The sequence below is a fragment of the Thunnus maccoyii genome, chromosome 17, assembly GCF_910596095.1.
Source record: "Thunnus maccoyii chromosome 17, fThuMac1.1, whole genome shotgun sequence".
In the NCBI taxonomy this organism is placed as follows: Eukaryota; Metazoa; Chordata; class Actinopteri; order Scombriformes; family Scombridae; genus Thunnus; species Thunnus maccoyii.
The window spans coordinates 16,221,372-16,244,842 of record NC_056549.1 but is presented as its reverse complement, the minus strand read 5'-3'; the positions used below and the strand labels follow the sequence as shown (position 1 = coordinate 16,244,842).

Sequence of the window (23,471 nt, the reverse complement as noted above, 5' to 3'; positions counted from 1 at the left end):
CTTCTTGTAAACAAAGAGATAAAACAACTGTCTTATGGGTGATTTTTCTCAAATATAGTCTCCATATCTTTAGCAGGTTTGGATCATTAGAATGAATTACGAGCCTCATATTTCCAATCAATTATTATTTGTGTGACATATCTGTTTTCAGTGTTTAAGTTTTGCAGCTTCTTGCTGCCACAGTGTACTTGACGTTATCAGCGGTTGTAGTCTAAGCCAGAAGTGCATGACGTCTGAGCGAAATGATTTTAGATCTCTTCAAGGCCTGTCCTGGGTCAGACCTTTGTGAGCACAACAGTTTAAAAAGATATATGCGAGATATCAGCTTTATTTGCACTGACTTAACAAAACAAGGCAATGAACCAAATGAGAAATTTGAGCTGCTGTTATTGATGCTCTGTCTGTTTAATCTCTCGCTCAAACCTCAAAGTTGAAATGTAATCATAAAAAGCAATTTATTATTAATTATATACTGAATGTTTTACTAGTGGTTGGCACATATTCATTCTCAGAGACACACAAAGTCCTGAAAATGCGCGTCATCTTTTCTTTTGTTCTTCTGCTCTTCTGCTCAGCGTCTGCAACATAAATTCCTGTGTGTGTTTCTGTGTGTGTGTGTAACTTTGAACTCAAACTGAATACCACTGTAGCAGTAATATTAACACAAGAAACAGACAATCTAATGCTACCAAGCTGTTTGTGGGCCCTGACGGGACAGTGCCATAAAAACTCTAATATCAGAGTCTGAAATAAGACTAGCTCCACACAGATCTTATATGACAGGGAGACCAGAGACACTATAGGTTTGATGGACTTAGACTATTATTATAGCGCTGAGAGCCACATCTTGAAAACATTACATAGAAAAGAGTCAAAAGGTTAGTAGAGCTCATCCATGACTTTTTTGAGTGCTTGAAATTCAGTCAAACTGTGCTTTTCGGGTCGACCTAACATGATTTCCTTTTCTCTGTTTATGCGTTATAAGAAATATTTGTGCTTCCAAGATGGAAAAGCAGAAAATAAAGGAAAAACTTTCATTCAAAACCGGTAGAAAACAGTGGATGGTGACATTCGAGAGGAGGTCATGGCTGTCCTGCCGCTGAGTCACATGGATATTTTGATGGTCATGAAGGGGGACGATGATACCCAGAGCCACGGGGTCCCTGCCAACACAAACCCCACTCCCAACCAAACAGTCCCCCACAATCCTTTGCTCCAAACAGGGCGGGGAGGAGGAGGGGGGAGGGGGGGGCGTGGAGCGCTTGATGAGAGTCTGAACAGGCCGGAGGAGGGACACACCGGCGCCATGGCGATCCCTAAGACAACTTATCTCCTCTCTCACAATGATAGCGCCTGTCAAAATAAATGCCAAGATACATAGCCAGCCAGGAACTGGTTAACTTCTGCGCTGCCCAATCAGAGGGCCCGCTGCCGGCGTCTCTGTCTTTCCCCACCTTAGAGGGGCTCTCCAAGAGACCCAAGTTCCACAAACACCATTATCTCTGCCTCATTGCGCTACTATCTTAAACAGCTTCAGTTCAAATAGGCCTAGAAAACAGTTACTGCATTACATTTCTTACATTCAATTACATCCAAACCGATGTTACAAACTGTTATAAATGTTATAAACTGGAGAAATTCTACAATATAAATGTTAAAGACACTTAATAGTCTTTCCCTCATTAACCTTTACTCAGTGTTAAATGCTGCAGTGACAAGGACTCATCAGAGAGACAGTTTTGACTGTCGTTCGTTGGTGCTTTTCTTTAACTTGTGAAGGAAATTTAAAAAAAAAACATAAAGATATTACGTAATTCTCATGATGGACACTGTTTTAATGTGCAGTATCCTTTATGTATGGACTGTTCTGTATATCTAATACAATATACCCTCTTCCACAATTTGCAAACCTATTAGTTTTACAATTTGTTGTAAAATGTCGCCACCTAGTGATACAAAAGGAGCTCCTGAGGGGCTCAGGAGGTTGCAAAGTCATAAAACATGTATTTCTTATACAGTAGCAGTCAAAAGTTTGGACACATTTTCTCATTCAAGAGATTGGGAAGGTGGTTAAAAACTTTTGACTGGTACTGTACAGTATTCTATGTCTTTGCACCATTAGCAGCAACAGGCTATAGCTGACAAAACCTTTCTTAGTGTAGCAAACAAAGCTACAAGTCAATGAGCTTCTCTTCCTTCCTAAATGCATAATTATACTGATGTCGGAGAACAATGCTGCTATGAGTCAGCATCATGTTTCCAGAAACCCCCCATAAGACAAACAAGGGAAACTTACCTACATGTTGGGATATCAGCAAATCAGAATGACTCCCAAAATGTATCTGCACGCCACAACAAGAGAAAACACATTAGACTCCTGTTTTGTTATATAATTTTCTGCTTAATTAACTGTATGTACTAAAAGATTGTACCTATTTTGTCTTCTTGTGATTATCCATTTATTAATTTTATTGGGGTTGTTTAAATGAAAATGTAATGAGTTTAACAATATGTAATTTAGCCTGAACAATAATATGGCATCAACATTCATGAAAAGCTTATTTGATATTTGACAACATGAAAAAGCTAAAAGTTTAATTTTTACCAGACATATTGTACAGATGTGGTCAAATGAAGTGTGAGGGACACTTATGTAATGGTCATTTCAATTATTTCTCTTTCTCTGTGACAGAATGATTGAGAAATTATCTTCTTTGTCACAAAACAAGTGAGTTTTGTTTCTTTTACAATTTTTTTGTCAGTCTTCTGAAAATATGACAAAATCTGATGGGTCATAAATATACACACAGCAGCTACAATGCCAATTTAGGGGATAGAAAGTTCTAAAATGTCATTTAACTTTGATTGCCCCTTACACCCTATCAGTGCTTATGGTTTACTACAGTTGGTAACTTGTTGGTGCCTTGAAGACTTCTGGAGGAGAGTTTTGAGGTCAGATGTAACAAAGATGGAGTTATTTGGCCACAATAAGAATAAGTGGGTTTGGAAAAGATGAAGCATTCAGCCCTTAGAACACTGTGCCTTCTGTCAGGCATTTCATGCTCTGGGTGTTTTTGCTGCCAGTGTAACTGGTTCACTGCAGAAAAGTGGAGTATGAAGAAGAAAGATTACCTCAGAATCCTTCAGGACAACATCAAACCATCGGCTACAAAGTCCAATCTCTGTGTGTTTCAACAGGACAGTGACCCTAAACAAATATCAAAAGTAGCTATTATAGGGTGGTAACATCAAGCTAAAATTATGATTTTGAAATGGCCTTCCCAAAGACCTGACCATAACCCACTGAAAATATGTGATGTGTACATCCTGTACAGAAAAAAACAGCTGCAGAAATAATTATAATACCAAGACAGACATAATATACCACATTTCCCCTACAAGAATAGCAAACCTTTAGGCCGCAACTGTAGATTAAAATAATGTTGAACGAAGAGGAACAAGGAGAAACACGAGGAACATTGTAGAAACGAAAGCGAAAACGTTCATAGTAATCTACCTGCGAGGTGCCATATGGTTGGTTGTCACACGGCGGGCGCTTGAGGTGAGGTCGCTGTCGGCGTATTAATATTTAACCTGTCTGTTGTTCGGTCAGGTTAACTGCGCCAGGGCAAGTGGATGGGTTACAGTGAGAGGGAGGGAAAAAGGTAGTTCCCTGACCGGGAATCGAACCCGGGCCGCGGCGGTGAGAGCGCCGAATCCTAACCACTAGACCACCAGGGAAGGCTGAAAACAGCATGAGTGTCAAGGTCTTTTATAATATATTACACAAGTGTTGCTGCATTTACTTGTATTTGTATTATTAGTTACTACACTATGCAGCATCATGTCGACCAACAATCAAATCTCAAACCAAGCTAACGTAAGCTTGCGTAATGTGGCTACATGTTTATCTCATAGGTAAGCTAGTGGTGAGCTCATTTGTGTTTTTACAGTGCACATGACACCAGAGGGCGTAGTAAAGGGAGGCTTCATTTTCATGTTAACAGTAGCTGGCTGAGGATGCACGCAAGGTAACGTTATGTGGCCAAAATTTATCTAAGCTACCTGTTTTTATGTCAAATTTAGCGTAGAAATGCGTCGTTGCACATTAGCGTTTGGCGTTGGCGTCAGGCCCGACTGCAGGCAGCTGAAATAGCTTATTTTAAAAGAAGGCGCTAATGAGATTTCCTTACCATATCCACCAGGTTGCTATTGTCTTGTAAACAAAGTGGCTAGCTAGCATCGTTAGCGTCAGCTGGGAGACTGGACCTTGGTCCCTGTGTTTGCTTCGACCTGACGGTAGCACAAGGCGAGTTTAACATTATATCTGTCGGCTCTAACGCTGCACCTCACCGAGAGGCTGAAAGCTGTGTTGTGCTCCGATTTATGGAGGAGTTCCCACAGAGCAAGCTGCTGAAAACTGAAGAATGTAGCTAGGTGGGGGTAACGTTGCTTTATTTGAGGCTTTCCTGTGTGCTGGTGAGCCATTTACCTGTTATGTAACACCTTCACTCCACATGTGGATTAACCACGGCTCCCTAATTTCTGTTCTTCAGGGTGTGCGACATGCGTGTAATTGATTGTTTCGTTTCCCTTAATCCAGGGATGTTACAGCTAGCTGGTAGTGTAGCCATGATGGTCTGAGTGTTTACATCAGATGTTTTCCCTATATGATGTTACTAATGTTAGACTGCACTGTTTTTATAGAGCATCATTACATAATTAACACATATTTACTAGAGCAGCATTAATTATGAGCAGATGTGTCTTTCCTCTGCAGCAGAATGGTGCATTTTCCATCCTGTTGGTCAGCCATTGTCAGCTGAGTGGCCTCACATGGTTATATTATAGGATGCTTTCATTGCCCTCCACTTAGGCTGATGAGGCTTCACCATCAGTCACTGAGCTTCTGCAGTCCTAGTGAGTGTTGTTGAGTGAGGCACCACACCGTGAACCAGCTAATCCCTTCCCTCTTTTTCCTCTGCAGGACAAGGAAGAAGTGTGAGAGCGCAGCGTGAGACCTGATCTTCACAAAGTTGTGTCTGCTGGTTTAGACACACTGAGTGAGGGTGTGTGTTTGTGTGTGGATGGTTTGTATGGGTGTGCTTGACTGCATGCAGATCTAGGACCCTGGCCTGATGGAAAAGAGAGACAGGAAGCCGGGATATTTTGCCAGGTAAGGGACCATGACTTTTGATTTTCGTATTTTTTTCTATGCTTAGAACTGATATTGAACTCCGACAAATCGCTTTGTTTTTAATCAGCATTTTGTTAGCTTATGACCGTCCTTTATGTGCTTTCATAGACCATGTAGAGCTTGTCAGATTGATTTATTATTAAAGCTCTAAATCACATAATTGCCTCAGAGGAAATTCTAATCCGTACAACATATGATACCCTCTATTATAGACACTGATTTCAGATAAGAAAAAGTCCTTAAGAAAACTGAAAATGTCCAGTAAATTAAGTGAAAACACATGCAGAATATGGATCCAAGAAGATGTCGAGCAACTCCCAGCTGCTAGATATTATACTGACAAAGATGATTTATCAGCTGCACTCTAATCCTGTCATAGCATTTTTTTTTTTAATACTGTGAGCCATGATACCCACTTTTTGGCCTGAATTGATATTACAGAGCAATTACAGTGTCTGGTTTCTCCTGAATGATTTTTTGAATATAGAAACTGGTCTGACAGCTTCAATTAGCACACTTCCCATTACCATTCAGTTCAGTGAATGACAAGCACGAGCTAGTCAGTTTAACAGGTGATTTTCCAACAGATATTTTTAGATATATTTATCTATTGGAAGGAGTGTTTTGGCTATTTTAATGTGTATTTCTTCTCATATCTCTCAGCACAAGGATCACGTCCAAACAATTTTTTTTTATGAGGAAGGTCTACTCAGTGCATTGCTTGTTAAAAGTGCTATTCCATTATAGCGAATGCTCATTTTTGTGCTTTGACAATCTGCCGTCAAGGTGCATTAACTAATTATTTTTTCCGACCTTTTTTTTTATAATCATGGACTCATACTGTTAAGTCACCTTTCTCTGCACTGCAGCCCTCTGACACAGCCTCATACAATATGGGTCATGTGTGACCGGTATTATGTTGACTTTAAAATTGGATCGTGAAACATGATAGCTTGAAATGTGTGGAAAGAGGCTTGTCACAGCTACGGTGCTTACACTAACTAAAAATCTGCAGGTCACGAACAAAGAGCTGCCCCCTCACTCTCTGACGTCTACACACACCAAGTGTGTTATGAGTGACTTATTGATGACTGCTGGCAGGTGTTGATTTGAGTGAATAATGAAAGTGGATAAGCATGATTAAGGTGTGTATACTTGTGTGTAGTCTAGCTTGGATGTGTCTAAAAAGCCTAAACAACACTTGAGAGAAGTGTTCTGAATATTAGTATATGATAGGCAGGGCAAGTTTATTTGTATAGCATATTTTAAACATAAAGGCAAAATCAAAATGCTTTACATAAGGCTTCCAAAACCTGAAGAAAAACAAACAGCACAAAATGTTAAAATGCAAATAAAAATACAATTTAAAAAGTTAGGAACAGTGACATAAATACACAATAGGTATAGATTTGTGAGTATTACCGTCAAAGATAGTGAAGAACATAAAGGTTTCTAACATGGATTTAAAGGTGGTCAAAGTCAGAGCAAGGACAAGCAGGTCTGTTTTGCACAGTAGCTAAATGCGTCATGTTCTCCATGTTTAGTTTGCACTCTGGGAACAGTTAGCAGCCCTTTACCTGATGACGTGAGAGGCTTTATATGGTAACAGACAATCAGAGATGTATTTAAGACATGGACAGATTTATAGACAAGCAGCCATACTTTTAACTATATTCTCTGACACACTGGAAGCTAGTGCCGAGAACTGAGACCTGGTGTGATGTGTTCGGTTTTGTTGGTCTTCGTCAGGACTTCAGCAGCAACATTTTGAATGAGCTGAAGCTTTTTCGGGTGGGGGGACCTGAGAAAAGACTGTTATCTAACTTAGTAATCTAATTTCTTGGAAATTAAAGCATGGGTTAATTTCTCTGAATCTTGCCCACAGTGGGCAATGTTGCATATCAGTGATCAGGGGTGTTTTACTAAAAAAAGTGTATGATTCATGCATCAATGTGATTAAGTACCTCTTATTCATTTGGCATTTAATGCAGTGGATTAGCCAAAAGCAGACAATCCAGTCTGGTTATTTTATCTATAAAGTGTTTATCAGTTGATTATTTAGAAGATTTACGACATCAAAATATATATCCACTGTGATAGAGGGTTTTATACATGTAGCACTGAGTCCTAATAGCACCAGGCACAAACATATCATTTCAGATTTTATCATTTAAAATAGGCAACCAATTGCTTTTGTGGTGATCAGGCTGCCTAGGTACACGGTAATCGCAGTTGAATGAACCCAACCAATAACCAGATAAATGTGTTGATTCATGGATGATCACTTAGTCACCTCCTGAGTGCTGCTAATATTAAATCTGTCGAGTATGGCCTTGTGATGGATGTTGTGCGATAACACAGTGAAGCCTAATGGGCACGTCTCAGCTTACTTGTTCAGGCTATGCTTAACAGCCCAGCGCAAAGCTTCAATTTGTCTTGTTTTTTGTTGACGTGATCGGCTTATGTTGGAAATATTACATCGGGGAAAGGAATGACTTGGTAATTGCATTGCATTTCAGTCACTCTCTAATTATAAGGTAGGCAGTACATTAGGTTTAGTGGGATGCAGGCGTTGAGCTGAGTTGGGGACTGTTTTCCTGCAAAGGTAGTGTGCAATCCTGTGGGAGTGAGCAGCTAAATAACAGTGGAAAGGTGCGAGATGAATAAAGAGGGCACATACAGACCTCTACCAAAGACTGACAGCTGTATGGACAGACAGTGAACATGTCAGGAAGGAAAATTGTCCTTATCTCCCAACACAGCTATTGCTGCAACATGTAGCTCTCCTGCTACTTGCACCACATGCTGCCTCGCTTCCTGACAAATAAAGCAAAGGTCACTGCGAAGCGCACACATGTAGTGCCAATAAAAGTATTACTCCGCCATCAATATTTTCATGTTTTTTGTTTTTTTTTTTTACAACAATGAATCACAATAAATGTAATCAACTGATCAACAGAAAATACTTTTTATGTCAAAGTATAAACAAATCTCCCCAATAAATTAATCACAAATTAAAGACAAATGTATGAAAGTATTCACTCCTGGTACTTTGACACGTTTAAACAATCACTGATGCAGCCAGTTGTTTTTAGAAGTCGCATAATAAATTGAAGATGATTTGCTTAAAAGTCCCAAGACATTATAATTACAGTAAATACAGTGCAGTCAGGCATAGAAATTGCAAAGAATATGGCACAGCTATAAATTAGCTCGTTGTGCACAAACACTTATGGGAGAAGGGTAATAGTGCGAGAAGCCATTAACAGGTGTATGGCAACTCTTAAGGAGCTGCAGGGCTCCATGGCAGAGACAGAAAAACACTGCACATGAAGCTACCGTTGCCTTGGTGATTTACCGTTCACAGTTTTATGGCTGTTAAAAACTCACGACATCCCGACCAGTGTTTCCTAGAAGACACGGAGGAGGCTCTGAAACAAAGTGGGAAAATGTTCTCTGGTCTGATGAGACCAGAATTTTTGAAAGACACCATCCCCACCATAAAGCCTGCTGGAGGTGGCATCATGCTGTGGAGATAGTACTCTGCAGCAGATTTACAAGATTTAACAGGGAAGAGGTTGTAGTGAACAGATACAGACTGAGCCACAGACAGGCAGGGTTACTGCTGCCAAAAGTGTCTACTGTGTCGAAGGTAGTGAATATTATGTAATCAGACATTTTGTGTCTTTACTTTAGATCAGTTTGTTTAGGCTTGTTTTCAGTTTTTCTCTTGTTTTTCTCTTGACAATGTCAAAAAAGTGTAATTATACTCACTGTCATCCAGTTATCAAACACAATTAAACATGAAAACTGTTGACAGTAGAGCTGCAGCCATTAGTCAATTTAGTTGATTGACAAAAAAATTACTCTAAAACCATTTTGATAATCAAATACTCCTTTTGGTCATTTTGCTTTTAAGTAAAATTGCAACTTCTCTAATGTAATGATTTAATGATTTTCTCTATCGTACGTCAGCATAAACTGATTATCTTTGGGTTTTTAACTGTTGGTCGGCCAAAACAAGACGTCTGAACCTTTGGCTCTGGGAAATTCGGTTCACTGTTTTCTGACATTATATAGATAAATCCATTAATTGAGAAAATAATCTGCAGATTCACTGCTAAGGAAAATAATCTTCAGTTCCAGACCTAGTTGACAGTAATAAATACCACACTAAAATCACCTTGGTGGTGCATCAATAATGATCTTATCTTTTTTTGTTCTTAAGCACACACACTGTTGTCAGCACTGTTTTGTCGATGGCACAATAAAGCCGAATCTTTTAGGGGAAGACCAATCCAGCATTTTTATTCCCCCTTGTTACTTCTCTCTTTCTGTAACTGTCATGAAAGGATCCACTGTTTACACACTGAAGGTTAGAAGGAAAGAAATGAAGGGGAAATGAGTTACGATGAAGCAGAGAAAATGATCGGGAAACTCCGAGAAATGCCCCAGAGTGAAACAGACGGTGTTGTTGAGAATGTGTCTGCAGATTCCTGAGCTCACTAACAGATGTGCACTGCATCAGTTGAAGTGGGAGAGTGACCTGAGGCTGAGGGAGAGGCCTGAGCTCTATCTGTCTGCAGCGTTATTGACCCACTCTTGCCTTTTTCCATTAAGGCACTTGAACACTTAAGACACTTCTTCTTAAGTTTTTTCTGTATTCTAGGTTGTGCAGGGCAACGTTACCCCTATCAGTCAAAGCGTTTGACAAATCAATTTGGCCTTTTCTTAACATACTCACATCCACACTTAAGGTTTCAGTGTTTCCCCCATAGAGCATGCATTATGCTAAAGTGCACCACTAACCTGTGGGTCCACTGCACTGTGGCACCTCAGCTCAGTTTGCTGCAACGTCCCGCCCCCTTAATGAACCCCAACCGGGTCTGGATACACCATTACATCATTGTCTTACCTATCAATTATTAAACAAGAGGGGGAGGACAGGGAGGAGGGAAACCTACTGCTGACACAGCGAAGAAAAGGGAGAAAAAAGTTCAAGCTCAATGTGCTAACTTGGAGCACCTGGACAGAAGGTCACAGCTGCAGCGTGTTAGACGATAAACAAGCACGTGCTATCTGGTGTTTGTGTGCAGAGTCAGTGGATTGAGAAATACATGTGAATTGGTGACACTGTCTTTATCATTTCTTTTACAATCAAATGCAAATTCTGAAGCGTCTTTAGTAAAAATTTACATTATATTCAATTAAAAATTAATACTTTACCATAAAACGTCATAACTGAAGCATTACCACAGTTTAATTGTATACATGTGCCTGTGTGCTGCTCATATATACTCTATTGATCCCAACGCTGAGAGAGTTGTCATGGGATAATGTAGTACAAAATGGATCAAATGGCGATCTACAGGCCTGTGCTTACTTTACACGTCTTAATGAGCGAGTGTTGACAAATATAAATGTCCTCTGACAACTCATCAGGCTGAAGAGGCGGAGACAGCTCAAGCAGAGCCAATCAGAGAAGAATGTGAATGAGCAGAACCCGGCAATCATCTCCTGTCCAGACATCCCAAATGTCAATGACACCGACCCCAACAAGAAGACGGACCTCCAGAGAATAACAGCAAAGACACCTGCAGACTCAGGTAAGATATATAACGGTTTCTTTTGTTGCATTAAAAAACCATTTGGATAAATACTGGTGGACTCTGAGATGTTGGAACTCTACCCTGAAACCTCTAATTAGCTTCAGATATGTTAAAATTGCATAAGTAACATATTACTGCAACTAAAAACCTTATTTTCTTGATTTATATTAAAAAAAAACCATCATTATGTCCCAAAGTGATTTCTTAAAATACCAATTTTTGTTCAACCAACAGTTGATAATGTAATACAAGGGAAAGTGGCAAACCATCAAATATTTGGCAATGACTCATCAATTATCAAAATAGTTGCAGTTAAACTTTTCTCCTCTGACTGATATACAACTAATGGGTCCTCTGTCTTTGGATCCATTTCTGGTGAAGCAACCTCAGCAGTTAAACAGGAAGTTGCATAACCTCTATCCTGTACTGTTTTACAGTTGATGATGACATTCTTGCTGCTGTATGCACAAAACTTATGTGGGCTGGTGTTAAATCACAATAGAAAATACTATGATGCTTTCAATTTCAGCCTAAATATTCTATCAAAGTGTATTTAGGATAATAACATTTTTGGCATTAATTTCACTCTTAAAGGTGGATTTCTCTTGAAAACACGAGAAATGTGTTGTTAGAAGCCAATAATAATCATATTGACCGAATTATATTGTTAACTAGATGATCTCAGCGTGTGCATTCTGAATAACGAGATTACTAGTGACTGACAAATGAAAAAAACAAAGCATCATACCCAGCAGCAGGGTCAGCCACACCTCTGATAAAGTATAGACTGTAAAAAAAAACCCAAAAAAACGGACGTAGCCACCGTGACGTCACCCATTGGTTTGTGAACTCCCATTTTGAACCCTCAAGTTTGGCATTTTGACTGTCGCCATCTTGGATTTTTGGAGCCAGAAGTGACCATATTTGGATGAGAGGGTGGAGCTGACCCTAACACTAACTGCTAGCTGCTAGCATGGTTAGCATGGTGCATTTACAGTGTATGGTTAACTCTGATAATGCTAATGCTAATTTTCTCTAGCGAACACCATTTTAAAAAATTAAGACAAAATGTACTTACTGTAAAAACTGACCAGCCGACTCATTAGAGGGTCGTTTAGTACAACCGAACGCTGAACGCTGACTATTTTATGCCACCAAAAAGTTACAATGAACTTTCATGAACTGAAAACGCACTGAAATAGCGACTGCTACGCCTATACTCTGTGAATCTGGCCTGTGACGCACCCACCTGTGACTTCCCTTAATTATACGTAACTTTAAGCCTTAATAAAACTTAAATGAGTGAGATATATAAAAATTCACCCCCGTATTAATGTCATGAAAAGGGGAAATTAGCTATAGAGACCAAAGCTGTTTTTTTTAACCAGGCTGTAAACATGTTTATTTCTGCTGTAAAGTTGGGCGTTTTAACACGGGGGTACTGAACTGCAGATTTTGGCACTTCCCCGTTGGCTTCATTTTTCAGCCCCGGAGGTTGCCACTAGGATTAAAGTTATTTTCTTGTGCATCTAGACTGAATCAGGGCACAAAACATTAATGTTTTTTATTTTGTTAAATTACAAGCCACTGAGACAATTGTCTAACTGTGTTTATGGCCCCATTAAATCTAATCCAGTCTGCAAAAATGGTTTCTCTTACTGGCATGGTCATAATATAAGCAACTGTTGGTGATGTGCAGTTTTTTTAATTTGGTGTTCTGCATGTTGTCTTTGGCGTATCCTACATTATGTGTTTTGTTCATTATATCATGCATCATCATCATCACCAAATACAGCATATTGACAGATAATTAACTGTTGTCACACAGTGCGTGCAGTGGGTCAGCCAGCTGTGTAAACTCTTGTGTTTTAATAAGACCACACTATTGTTGCCTGTTGCTCATCATATAAAGTATCGTGTTGTGCAGTGTAATAATGATGATTCAAATAAAGACATTGCTGTCTTTCCCTTGTAATTATGTTGTGTTGTAACCAGTCAAACAAGACATAACTCTCTGCATTGTGTTTACTTAAAAGACAGTAGCCTGCAATGCATCAGAGTAAATTACCATTCACAGCCCCGTACAAGTTCACTGAATCAGCTCCGATGTTCATAAAAGTGACAGTGGTCTCATCTTTGATGCAGAGTAGAGTAAAGTGCGGACGGAGCTGGAGTCTGGCTGTCTAATGCTTTGTCATGCTCTCTGTTTCCATGGAGGAGGCTGCGGTGTAATGAGGCAGTTAGGGAGTGGTGCGCTAATAGCTTCTGTGTTTTTGGCAAGAAGAAAATGCTGACTGCAGACCTTGTCTACTACAAGGGTCAGATTGCGTGTCTGTGTTTTATTATAACTGTTTCAATATGTGTGGGAGAGTGTTTTTAAGTTTAGATAATAATAGGGGCCAAACAACCACTGGTGCTGAATCACAGGGCAATTAACTGCAGGATATTTAGAAGTTCCTCTCTGTTGCTTGATAAGATGTACACATTTGATGTCTGAATCATTGTGTTAAAACAATTCAACTGTGCGAAACAGTATTTCCACGTACCACCCTGATGGGATGGTGTCTTTATACCATGTATTCACCTTTTCTAATAATAATGATTTTTTTTTTTTCTTATGAGATCATTGTCAGTTTTCTAATTTACTGTTTCTCTCTCAGATGGTGGCTGTAAAGAGGCAAAGAGGGAGAAGAAGAGGCCGCCAGGGACAGTGGAGTTCATTGTGAGTAACACTTCAGTGATAACACCTCTAAATAGCTGCTGACTAATTAGCAGAGAGGTGGTGGTTGCGTCATGTAGTATTTTGAGGTATCTGCGTTAAAAGTGTCTTTAAGGACACATTTTACAGCCAGGAGTTGCTCTGTTTTGCTACAGGTGGGACCTAATGATTCCCTCAACAGCATCGCACTTAAGTTCAACATCACCCCAAACAAACTGGTCCAGCTGAACAAGCTCTTCTCTCGCAGCGTCTACCCCGGTCAGGTGAGAGTGCCGTCAGAGCCGCATTATGCTGTTTCACTCTCATCATTATTCCTCTAAGATGTTGGCTTTCCGTCGCTATTACAGAAGCTGTTTGTGCCTGATGTGAGCCAGTCAGAAACAGACTTAAAGTCTCCCAGTTCCTCTGATCCCGCCTTCACGAATGGTTTATCTGAGGAGGCATCGCATGTAAGTAAAGTCTGAAATGAACACTGTTGAGACACACACATACTGCCACTCATCTGCTGCCATTATCTCTTCAAAACTTCTCTGACTGTGAGGCAATTATGTTAAAGTGAGGCAGTAGCTCTGGTGCCAACACATTATTTATTCCTCCCTTATAATTTAAATTCTGCTCCCCTCCTTGCTGGATTACAAATTGAATCCACTGTATGAGTGAGCGATTTTTAACATTATCTAAAAAATAAACAAGCTAACAAACAAAAAAACAGAAAGAGGGGGAATACATTAAATCCAAAACAAATAGAAATTAAAGCTAGCCTGTCGGTATCAGATCATTTTGCTTTTTAAAAATGAGGGATATTTATTACAAGTGTGGTGTGCTTTTATTTTGGAAGATTGATTGACAGGATGAGAATTTTCTGCAGGGTGAGACCTGTCTGTCTTGCTCACACCTGTGTCATCAAAATCATGCAAGTTTTGGGCCAAAGGGCGAAATAAAAATACATTCACACACATATATGTTTATCCATATATATGCTATACTTTCACACACTGACACGTGTGTGTGTGTGTGTGGGTGTGCACATCAATGTACATGCTAATTATAGGAAGTAGCCACATATTACATTTTTAACATGTATGTAACAATGTAGACTGAATATTTTGTGGAAAGTGATTTAATTCATCAGTCTTTTTAAATAGTGGCTATTAGTAAAGGTTACACACTGATGAGAACCTCATCGATTACACTCACATTATACATTTACAATAAGCTACACTAAAGACACACAATATTCAGTTTTCTGATCTGTCTCTGTGTCGTCTTTCAGGATGGTATTCCTAACTGCAGGTCAGCGAGGTCAATCCGGCGTGAGCTCTCCCCGAATTCAGAGGACGAGAGCCCGGCAACAGTTAAATTCATCAAGATGAGCTGCAAATACTTCACCGATGGAATGGTGAGAAGCCTTAAAATATGGTATATGTCTGGAATAGTTGAAATGATTCATGAATTGGTGGTTTAACACAAATGAATCAATGACAACAATTTATTAATCATTCATTCATTCAATATGAGTTTTTGCTTTTCTGTTGCATGTAAATAGAATACATGTTGTTTCCACTGTTTAATCTGAGAAAGGAAAATGATTTATTTTAGTTCCTGAATAAATAAAATAATATTAAAATTCTGTAAATGACTCAGTAATAGAAACAATGACCTGTTTGTATCTAACAGGCACTCTTTTGTTTAGTTTTTGTTTTGACCCAGACGCTGCGTCTGTGTTTCCCCTCTCATCACTTCTTCCTCTCTGTCTGTTATTTTAATCTTACAGGGAGTGGTCGGAGGCGTTCTGATCGTCACCCCCAACAACATCATGTTTGACCCCCACAAGTCAGACCCCCTGGTCATCGAGCACGGCTGCGAGGAGTACGGCCTGATCTGCCCCATGGAGGAGGTGGTCTCTGTAGCGCTGTATGACGACGTGTCGCGCATGAAACTCAAGGACGCCCTGCCGTCGTAAGAACTCAAAAAACTTCTGACTGTCCTCATTTCTCTCTTTTGAAACTGTGCTCCCACTCCTCAGCTCTTATTCCTCTTTTCTTGTTCCTCCTTCCAGTTTCTCGGTATCATGTTCATGTCTTATAAACAATAAAGTGCTTATAACGAGTCCTTTCAATTTCAGGAACTTTTCACATTTGTCTGTTTTCCACTTCCCTAACTTTATGAATAACAGAGTAAAAAGAAAACCCTCTCAAATGTCATTTCTGAGTTATTTTTAATTTGAAGTTTTTTGATTTGTTCCTCATTGTTCTTTCTATGTTAAATTACTTTGTTGTTTGACACATTTGTTATTGTGTTTTTTAAGTTGTGTATCATTCTGTACATTTATCATTTATTTTGGACCTTTTTCTTTTTTTTTCCTTTTTCCCCCCCCCCTTCTCATTTTCATCCTCATTTGCGATATGTGTGGGGGCCTCATGACCCCACAGAGACCTACCCCAGGATCTGTGTCCTGTATACAGGCCCGGCGAGTGGGAGCAGCTGCCGTCAGAACGAGACCTAAACCCCTTCAGCCGCTACGAAGCTCTGGATCCAAAGCGACCCATCGTCTTGGACGAGATTGAATCAGCTCTCTCTGAAACCGGTAAAACATCAAATAGTGACATGTGTAGTGACGCATACTGTATGAAGTCCAAACTTCAAAATGATTCACTTCTTAACCTGGATGATGATTTCCCAAATGGTGGCAAATCTGTGTTATGTCTAACTTTTATCTATCCACAACCAGCTGAAACAACCAACTGTTTTGGATGGGTTTAGGGTTTTTACGTGTCTGGTGAATGGTTGAATTTTTTTTTTACGCTTCTATCTTTGACTCTTGTTCAACCACATTTGTCTTTAGTGTGTTAAAAGTTTTTTTTTCACATTCCAGTGTAATTATCCACATCGATAGACTGACAACTGATTATAAAATAGAGCTGAAACGATTAGTTGATAATCAGCAAGTAATCTGATAATGCATTAATTGCTGAAGTGATTTTTTTTTTGGCAAATATGCCAAAAATTCACTGGTTCCAGCTTCTCAAATATTAATATTTACAAGTTTTCTCAGTCTTCTATCATAGTAAACGGACTAACTCTTTGTTTTGGGCTGTTGGTTGAACAAAACAAGCAATTTGACAATATCAGCTGGGACTTTGGGAAATGGCACTGGGCATTTTTTTACAATGTTATGACATCATACAGACCAAATCAGTTAATTAATTAAAAAAAATAATGAAAAAAGTAATGAAAATTAAATCTTCTGTGCTGACCTTAAACAAAAAGCTGTTTAATCTTCCGAATCTCAGGGAGCACAGAGTGCGAGCAGACCGAGAAGTCTCCGTCTGATGAAGGATTCACCGAGTTGGAGCCGACAGTCAATGGGAGCACTGAAGAGCCAGAGGGAACATCCTCAAAAACACCCAGCATCGTCAGCAGGGACCAACAGGACCTCTTAGGACCAAGCTGCTCAGTCCGGGGAGACTTCCAGGACAAGTCAGTGCTTTGTCAAACTAAAGGGAAGCTGGATGATGAAGAGGATGAGGGCGTAGCTCAGAACAGCTCCATAGAGGACGGAGAGTCAATCCAATCATCCTCAGAGACTGAAAAACAAGGCGACTTGCATGATAAACCCACAAGCCAAGAGGTAACTGAAACCAAAGATATCAAATCTAAAGGGACCCAAGAGCTGCTAAATGGTGTAGATGATAAAATAATCTGCGCGCCAGTGGACCAAAACAAGAAGCTGATTCTTAAGGAGGTTTCGGAGGTTCGTGGGAACTCTAGTCCTAAGAAGCAAAGCCCAGATAGACCAGCAGAGGGGGACGAACTCAGTGAGGAGGAGAGACGGAAGAAAAGCTATGAAGCAGAGGTGAAGTCATGGCTGCTGGAAAGGATGCAGGCTCCGATTGAAGGTTGGAATACTTCATTTATTTTAAACTACTTCATATCCATGGATAGATTGTCACAGTTTTTGGCCATTTTACATGTTGAATGTCTCCCTGATTTTGTTACATTTCCCCTTTAAGTCTCAGTCTTTTCCCTCCCAGATCACTGTTAACATTTTAACATTCACCTCTAACTAAGGATTTGAAGATTTCAGAGAAAATACACTGTCGTTAACAGCAAAGCACAAGCCATCATCAGAAAGGAAATTTGTGATTGGTGGCCACTGTTGGAGGCTATAATGAAGGAATACAGAATTAAATTAACCAAACTCTCTCTCTGTTTTTCTCCACTCTGTATAGACCTGCTTTTCTCATCAGAGGAGAAAAGTAAAAATCCGCCCATGTTCCTCTGCTTCAAAGTGGGAAAGCCAATGAGGAAGTCCTTTGCCACGGGGATGCCCACAAGTCCTGCCCACTCATTTGGGGCTCGGGGAAAGCAGCCAGAGTACTGGTTTGCTGTGCCACAGGAGAGGTGAGATGATGGCTAGCTCATATATTGCCATCGCCAAACTTGAACACACACACACAGCATTTTTATGATGGTTACATGCAAAAATAATCACAAATAAGCTGTTTCAAAAAAGGAAGTCCATGGGTCTCCTGGTTGTCTTGTCTTTGTGCTTTTAACCTCTCTAACATACTCTGTGTGTGTGTGTGTGTGTGTTCCAGGGTGGACCATCTGTATGCGTTTTTTGTCCAGTGGTCTCCAGATGTGTATGGAAAGGAAGCGAGAGAGCAGGGCTTCGTTGTGGTGGAAAAAGATGAACTGGACATGATCGACAACTTCTTCAGTGACCCGGCATCTTGCAGCTGGGAGGTGAGCTCAGGAGAGAATCAGGTGGCCCAGTCTGTGCCTTCTTTTTATATCACAGAATAAACACTGTTTACATTTCTAATGCACTCATAAACAGCAACAATAAGAGACCTTTGACATTGTCCAATAAGCTTAATTTATGACTGATGACCTATTTTGCACAGACAATTAGGTCTCTGATGTATCTATTATCTTAATTTTCTTATGTACTTGTTTTGCTTCTAGATCATCACCATTGATGAGGCGAAGCGTAGGCAGAGTTTTGGCAGCTGTGACGGAGACTTGTCTGTAGATGCACTGCCTGCACTCAGTGATGCCAGTGATCTGATGCAGGACACGCACATTGAGAAGGTGAATTTTGTACATGCTTACAAGGAGTATGTCTTTAATCATATAAAACAGCTAACTTAAAGTCAAAGAAATGCTAAATTCTGAGGAAGACTTATGCCAAATGCTTCTTAATCTGATTACCTGTCTGTTCTCCAGCTCGCCTGCCGCCTGCCGGCCCGTGTGCAGGGTTACCCGTGGAGACTGGTCTACAGCACTGTGAAACATGGCACCAGCCTCAAGACGCTATACAGGAACCTGGCAGACGTGGACAGCCCTGTGCTGCTGGTCATCAAAGACATGGATAACCAGGTAGATACTGTTCAAATGAAAGTACTGTATGTACCACAGGCTCACTGGCTGATGATACAGTAGAATAGCAGTCAAATGTAATTTCCACTGATCATCAATAGATGGCATTTATGGGCTCAGCACAAAGTAGGCTATGCCACCTCTTTTTATATTCTAGCTTCATTTTTAGCTTTTAAAAACTGAATGACTGCAATAGTTGATTTTAATGTTACAAAAACATACTGGTATGGTACAGTATTTATTTCTAAATGTCATGGATCAAAAGGTGCCCACATGGTCTCATAAGACACTACAAACATAACAAACAAGAGCACTAACATGCAAAAAGGAATTTTCACTCAACAGAATGTATTTGTATTGTTGAAATAGGCAGTGAGAAAATTATGTTGGTGAACTTTGCTGTGTTTCATGACTATATAAGTTCATGTAATGTGGGTACATGATGCTTTGTAGTTTGTCCTGAGGTTAATGTGTTGATAACATGTTTTAACAGCAATTGCTGTTTGTCGCTCACTATGTGTGGAGCTTATTACAGTGTTGTTAGAAGTGCAAAGTAGCAGTTATTAATGATATGAAAATAACTTTACCAACAACTCTCCAGAACACATTCATCTTCTGGAATATGAGTTGAAACTTCAGAGTTTTATCATTTTCTTAAACAAATACATTTCCCTACGTCCTGAAAGGTAATAGTCAGATGTAATAGAAATTAAATTGAGCAGTGTCTCTCAAGTTATATAGTTGTGGTGTTTCCGTACGCAGGAGGATTCAAATTAAATTCAAATCTCTGATAAATCTCCCTTTTTTAAAAACAGGAAGTGAACAATAGAGTCCAACATGTCTGTCACTGTGGGTCCTGGATCCTTGATTTATCAGCTAATTATTTATTCTGAACACTGTCCAGGTTTTAAAGGACCAGTGTGTAGGATATAGTGGCATCTAGTGGTGAAATTGCAGATTGCAACCAAATGAATACCCCTCCACTCACCCTCACCCTTCCAAGTGTGTAGGAGAACCTACAGTTGCCACGAAACTCCCAAAAAAACGTAAAAAGCCCTCTCTGGAGTCAGTGTTTGGTTTGTCCATTCTGGGCTACTGTAGAAACATGGCAGTGCAACATGGCGGGCTCCGTAGAAGAGGACCCGCTCCCTATTTAGATATAAAGGGCTCATTCTAAGATAATGAAAACAACAACAACAACAATTTTTATTTTCAAGTAATTATACACTAATTAAAACATACTCATGAATATTATGTTGCATTTCAGCCAAGTCCTTTCCGCTAGATGCCACTAAATCTTACACACTGGTCCTTTAAATAATAGTATGTGTCAATTATGAGCATTACTCAGGTACATCCTTCACCCCAACCAAGTCACAACACAAGACATAGTAAGAAACTAAAACTCATGTTATCAGAATAATTTGAACAGTCCTGTAAACATAAAAACTGTCATTGGGGTTTCAACTACTTGTTGAAACAACCATACAGGTAACATCCAAGCTTGTTCATGATTATTGATTTCAAGGGAATGTCATCCTAAAATTGAATCTGACTCTTTTCACAGATATTTGGGGCGTTCTCGACTCATCCCTTCAGAGTGAGCGAACACTGCTACGGCACTGGAGAGACATTCCTCTATAGCTTCTGTCCTGAGATCAAGGTTTGTGCTTTGTTGTTTTTTAGAGCTCAGTGTTTAAAAGTCACTATGATCCCACAGAATGTACTGAGATGTGCAAATGTTCAACTTTATTCTACAAATGGAAAATCCAGACGTTGTTTGCTGTTTATTTTCAGGTCTACCGCTGGACAGGGGAGAACTCTTACTTTGTGAAAGGCAATACTGACTCTCTGCAAATGGGGGGAGGAGGGTGAGTAGATTTATCAGCTTGTTAATTGTGGTTTTTGTGATCAAGTTCAGAGTTATTTCATTCATCTTAAAACTTTTGATGAGTAGGGGTTTCCCATCAAGTACTGCACACTTTCTCGTCCAACCTTGTCTGTTCTTTCTGACACTCTGCCCTCTCCTCTGCAGTGGTCAGCTGGGTCTGTGGCTGGACGCCGAGCTATACCGAGGCACCACCACCAAATGCGCCACCTTCAACAACCAGCCGCTCTCCGCCCAGCAGGACTTCAGCATCCACAGTCTGGAGGTCTGGATCTTTGAGTAGCCTCGCCGGCTTCAGCTACTTCTCTATAATCACTCTCTGCTCCACAATCCCAAACCTCCAGACACCACCCCCGAGTCTATTATGCACCACTTGGAGGCAAACGTAGCTACCCGAAATTACACTAAATGTTCTGTGAGAGAAGACAGAAAGCAGCCTGTCGAGTTTTTTTATTTTGACTGCCAACAGAACTGAAAAGTAATACAGAGGTGTTACTCAACATCTGGAGGGTGTGATTGTTGACTGCTGTGTTGACGGGTCTGAACCTGTCACAATAAGGGTTCGACCTGCAGGTAGGTTTGGCCAGTTTGTGTGTGGTTCGTCATCCCTACAAAAGGTGGAAGTGTGAGGAAAATGTCTTGTTGCTCTCAGTTCATTGGCTGCCTTAGACACCCAACAACACCTCCAGCTTTCCCAGCATGCAGACTGCCTTACCACCATAAGCTTATGAGGAGAGAGGGATGAAGAGGACGGCTGCTTCTTGACCTCTTGGCTGTGAGGGCTTAAAGAAGTCAAGTCTACTGATGTTACTGTTGAGTTAATCCCACAAAAGAGCGCCGGTTTTAAGTGTGTATGAAAGAATAACGTGTCTCGCAATGCTGTCGGTTTATTCGTGCGGAAGTAAAGGTTGATGTAATTTGTATGTTTGGGAATGTACAGGATCATGTACTGGTAACCGTACAGAAGAATATCCTTTTTTATCACAAAATGACCTTGAAACTTGAAGGTAGTTGCCAGAGAGGATTTAAAAGTAGTAAGTTTGAGATTTTCCAAACTTAATCCTCCACCATTAAATTAAGTTTTAATCGCGGGGAAACGTAAATGTTTACAAGTGTCGCACTTCCTTTGAAGGCCATCTTGTTCTCTTTTATGTTGAGTTATAGACTAAATGAATGATCATGTTCAACTGCATTTCCTCATCATGTTTTCATTCCACGTCCCTGTACAATCCAAAACAAGCCAGGAAACACGCAAGCAGAAAGTTTGCAATGACCAAATATGTTTATATTTGTTGTGATCATATTTTATATAATATTTTAGATTTTTTTTTATTTTTACATTTAATTTTTACATTCTGTTTTTACAAAGAAGGTTCAGTTTTTTTTTTAAATGGTTGTACTTTTATAGAAATGTTGTACGTCGAGAGGCTGACGCATCCAAACAAGCACTAGAAGTGACTGAAGAAACTGTTGTCAGTATTGGATTCATTTCTTACGCTGACTCATTTTATCTCTTTTTTTTGTTGTTGTTGTTGTTTTTGTTTTTCGTTTGATGTCATTGTCGTTCAGAATTACAGCCAGTAGATAATATAACAAGATGTCACTTTGCACTACAGAATTAACAGTCCATGCTGTATTGTGGCCCCATGTAATGAAGCATTTATAAAAATTTAAATTGTTACTGATTGTTTACATCACCACTACAAAGAGGGAAGCTGCCTGTCCAACCACAGGTCAGCCTCTGCTTCACTTAAAATGGGTGGAAAAAGGGATAATTTGTTGGTCTTATTGCACTCTGATATGCCACTAACTAAAAGTTCAGATCTACTAACACAGAAAAAGAAATGTTCATATATATATATATATATATATATATATCCTGTGTATCTGATACAGGCTTGTAGCGCATGAATATGAAATTCTGCAAACGTTTGACACCATTGTTATGATACCTGCCATACTATTCACTAATGCCAGTTATCGCTTCATGTGAAAATGAGCTTTGTTGTCTTTTAGCTATTCAGTGTTGTAACTGTGAATGCTCCCTAAGTATTATTTCTTGTGAATCCAAAACTGCTGTGTTCTGTGATATCACTAAGGATCTATTTATTGTGTTGTTATCGCAACCACATTTAAACCTGAATAAATGTTAAATATAAACATATGGGAAGTGTTATGTCTGTTTCCCTGTTAATGTGTTTCCCGTTACCTGCACCCGACGTCATTGCAGTTATCTCCGCTACCAGTGGTGGAAAGTAACTAAGTACTTTTACTCAGGTACTGTTGAGTATTTCCATTTGATGCTACTTTTTACTTCCACTACATTTCAGAGGGAAATATTGTACTTTGTACTCCACCACATTTATCGAAGAGCTTTAGATTTGACACAGTGGATAATATAACAAGCTTTTAAAATACAACACATTGGAAACCACTGTTATCATCTTTAACAATCTTTTTGGCTTTTGATGTCTTACAAAAAGCAGTGTGTAGTCAGGGTCACTTTTCAGATGTCTATGAGTTGTTAACAGCTCCACCAAATAATGATTTTTCCCTCTTAACTTTTCACATGGTTTTAATTCAATACATGTTCAAATGATCCAGTATTTCACCAAAAAATCAAAGATTAGAGAAAAAGTCCAAAAACTGACTCTTTGGATGGGGCCCGACCCC

The 23,471-nt window shown here is 39.7% G+C and overlaps 1 protein-coding gene and 1 non-coding gene across 3 annotated transcripts; one reads left to right on the top strand and one right to left on the bottom strand.

Annotated features, from left to right (window-relative positions):
- Positions 1–3,669: 3,669 nt before the first annotated feature.
- On the bottom strand, positions 3,670–3,741 carry trnae-cuc. Its single transcript has one exon. It is a non-coding gene; the product is annotated as a tRNA-Glu (tRNA).
- Positions 3,742–3,939: 198 nt separating this feature from the next.
- On the top strand, positions 3,940–22,962 carry LOC121882193 (nuclear receptor coactivator 7). Of its 2 annotated transcripts, none has more exons than XM_042390219.1 (17): positions 3,940–4,031; positions 4,988–5,176; positions 10,640–10,803; positions 13,467–13,528; positions 13,681–13,788; positions 13,873–13,974; positions 14,799–14,924; positions 15,300–15,484; positions 15,958–16,112; positions 16,819–17,424; positions 17,758–17,929; positions 18,127–18,274; positions 18,497–18,622; positions 18,758–18,910; positions 20,478–20,573; positions 20,708–20,781; positions 20,946–22,962. In XM_042390219.1, exons 2-17 carry the CDS (start codon positions 5,139–5,141, stop codon positions 21,079–21,081), a joined length of 2,451 nt encoding a protein of 816 aa, XP_042246153.1. In that variant the 5' UTR covers positions 3,940–4,031; positions 4,988–5,138; the 3' UTR covers positions 21,082–22,962. The 2 variants fall into 2 exon arrangements, with proteins under 2 accessions (XP_042246153.1, XP_042246154.1); XM_042390220.1 differs by lacking the exon at positions 3,940–4,031 and adding an exon at positions 4,355–4,437.
- Positions 22,963–23,471: the final 509 nt, after the last annotated feature.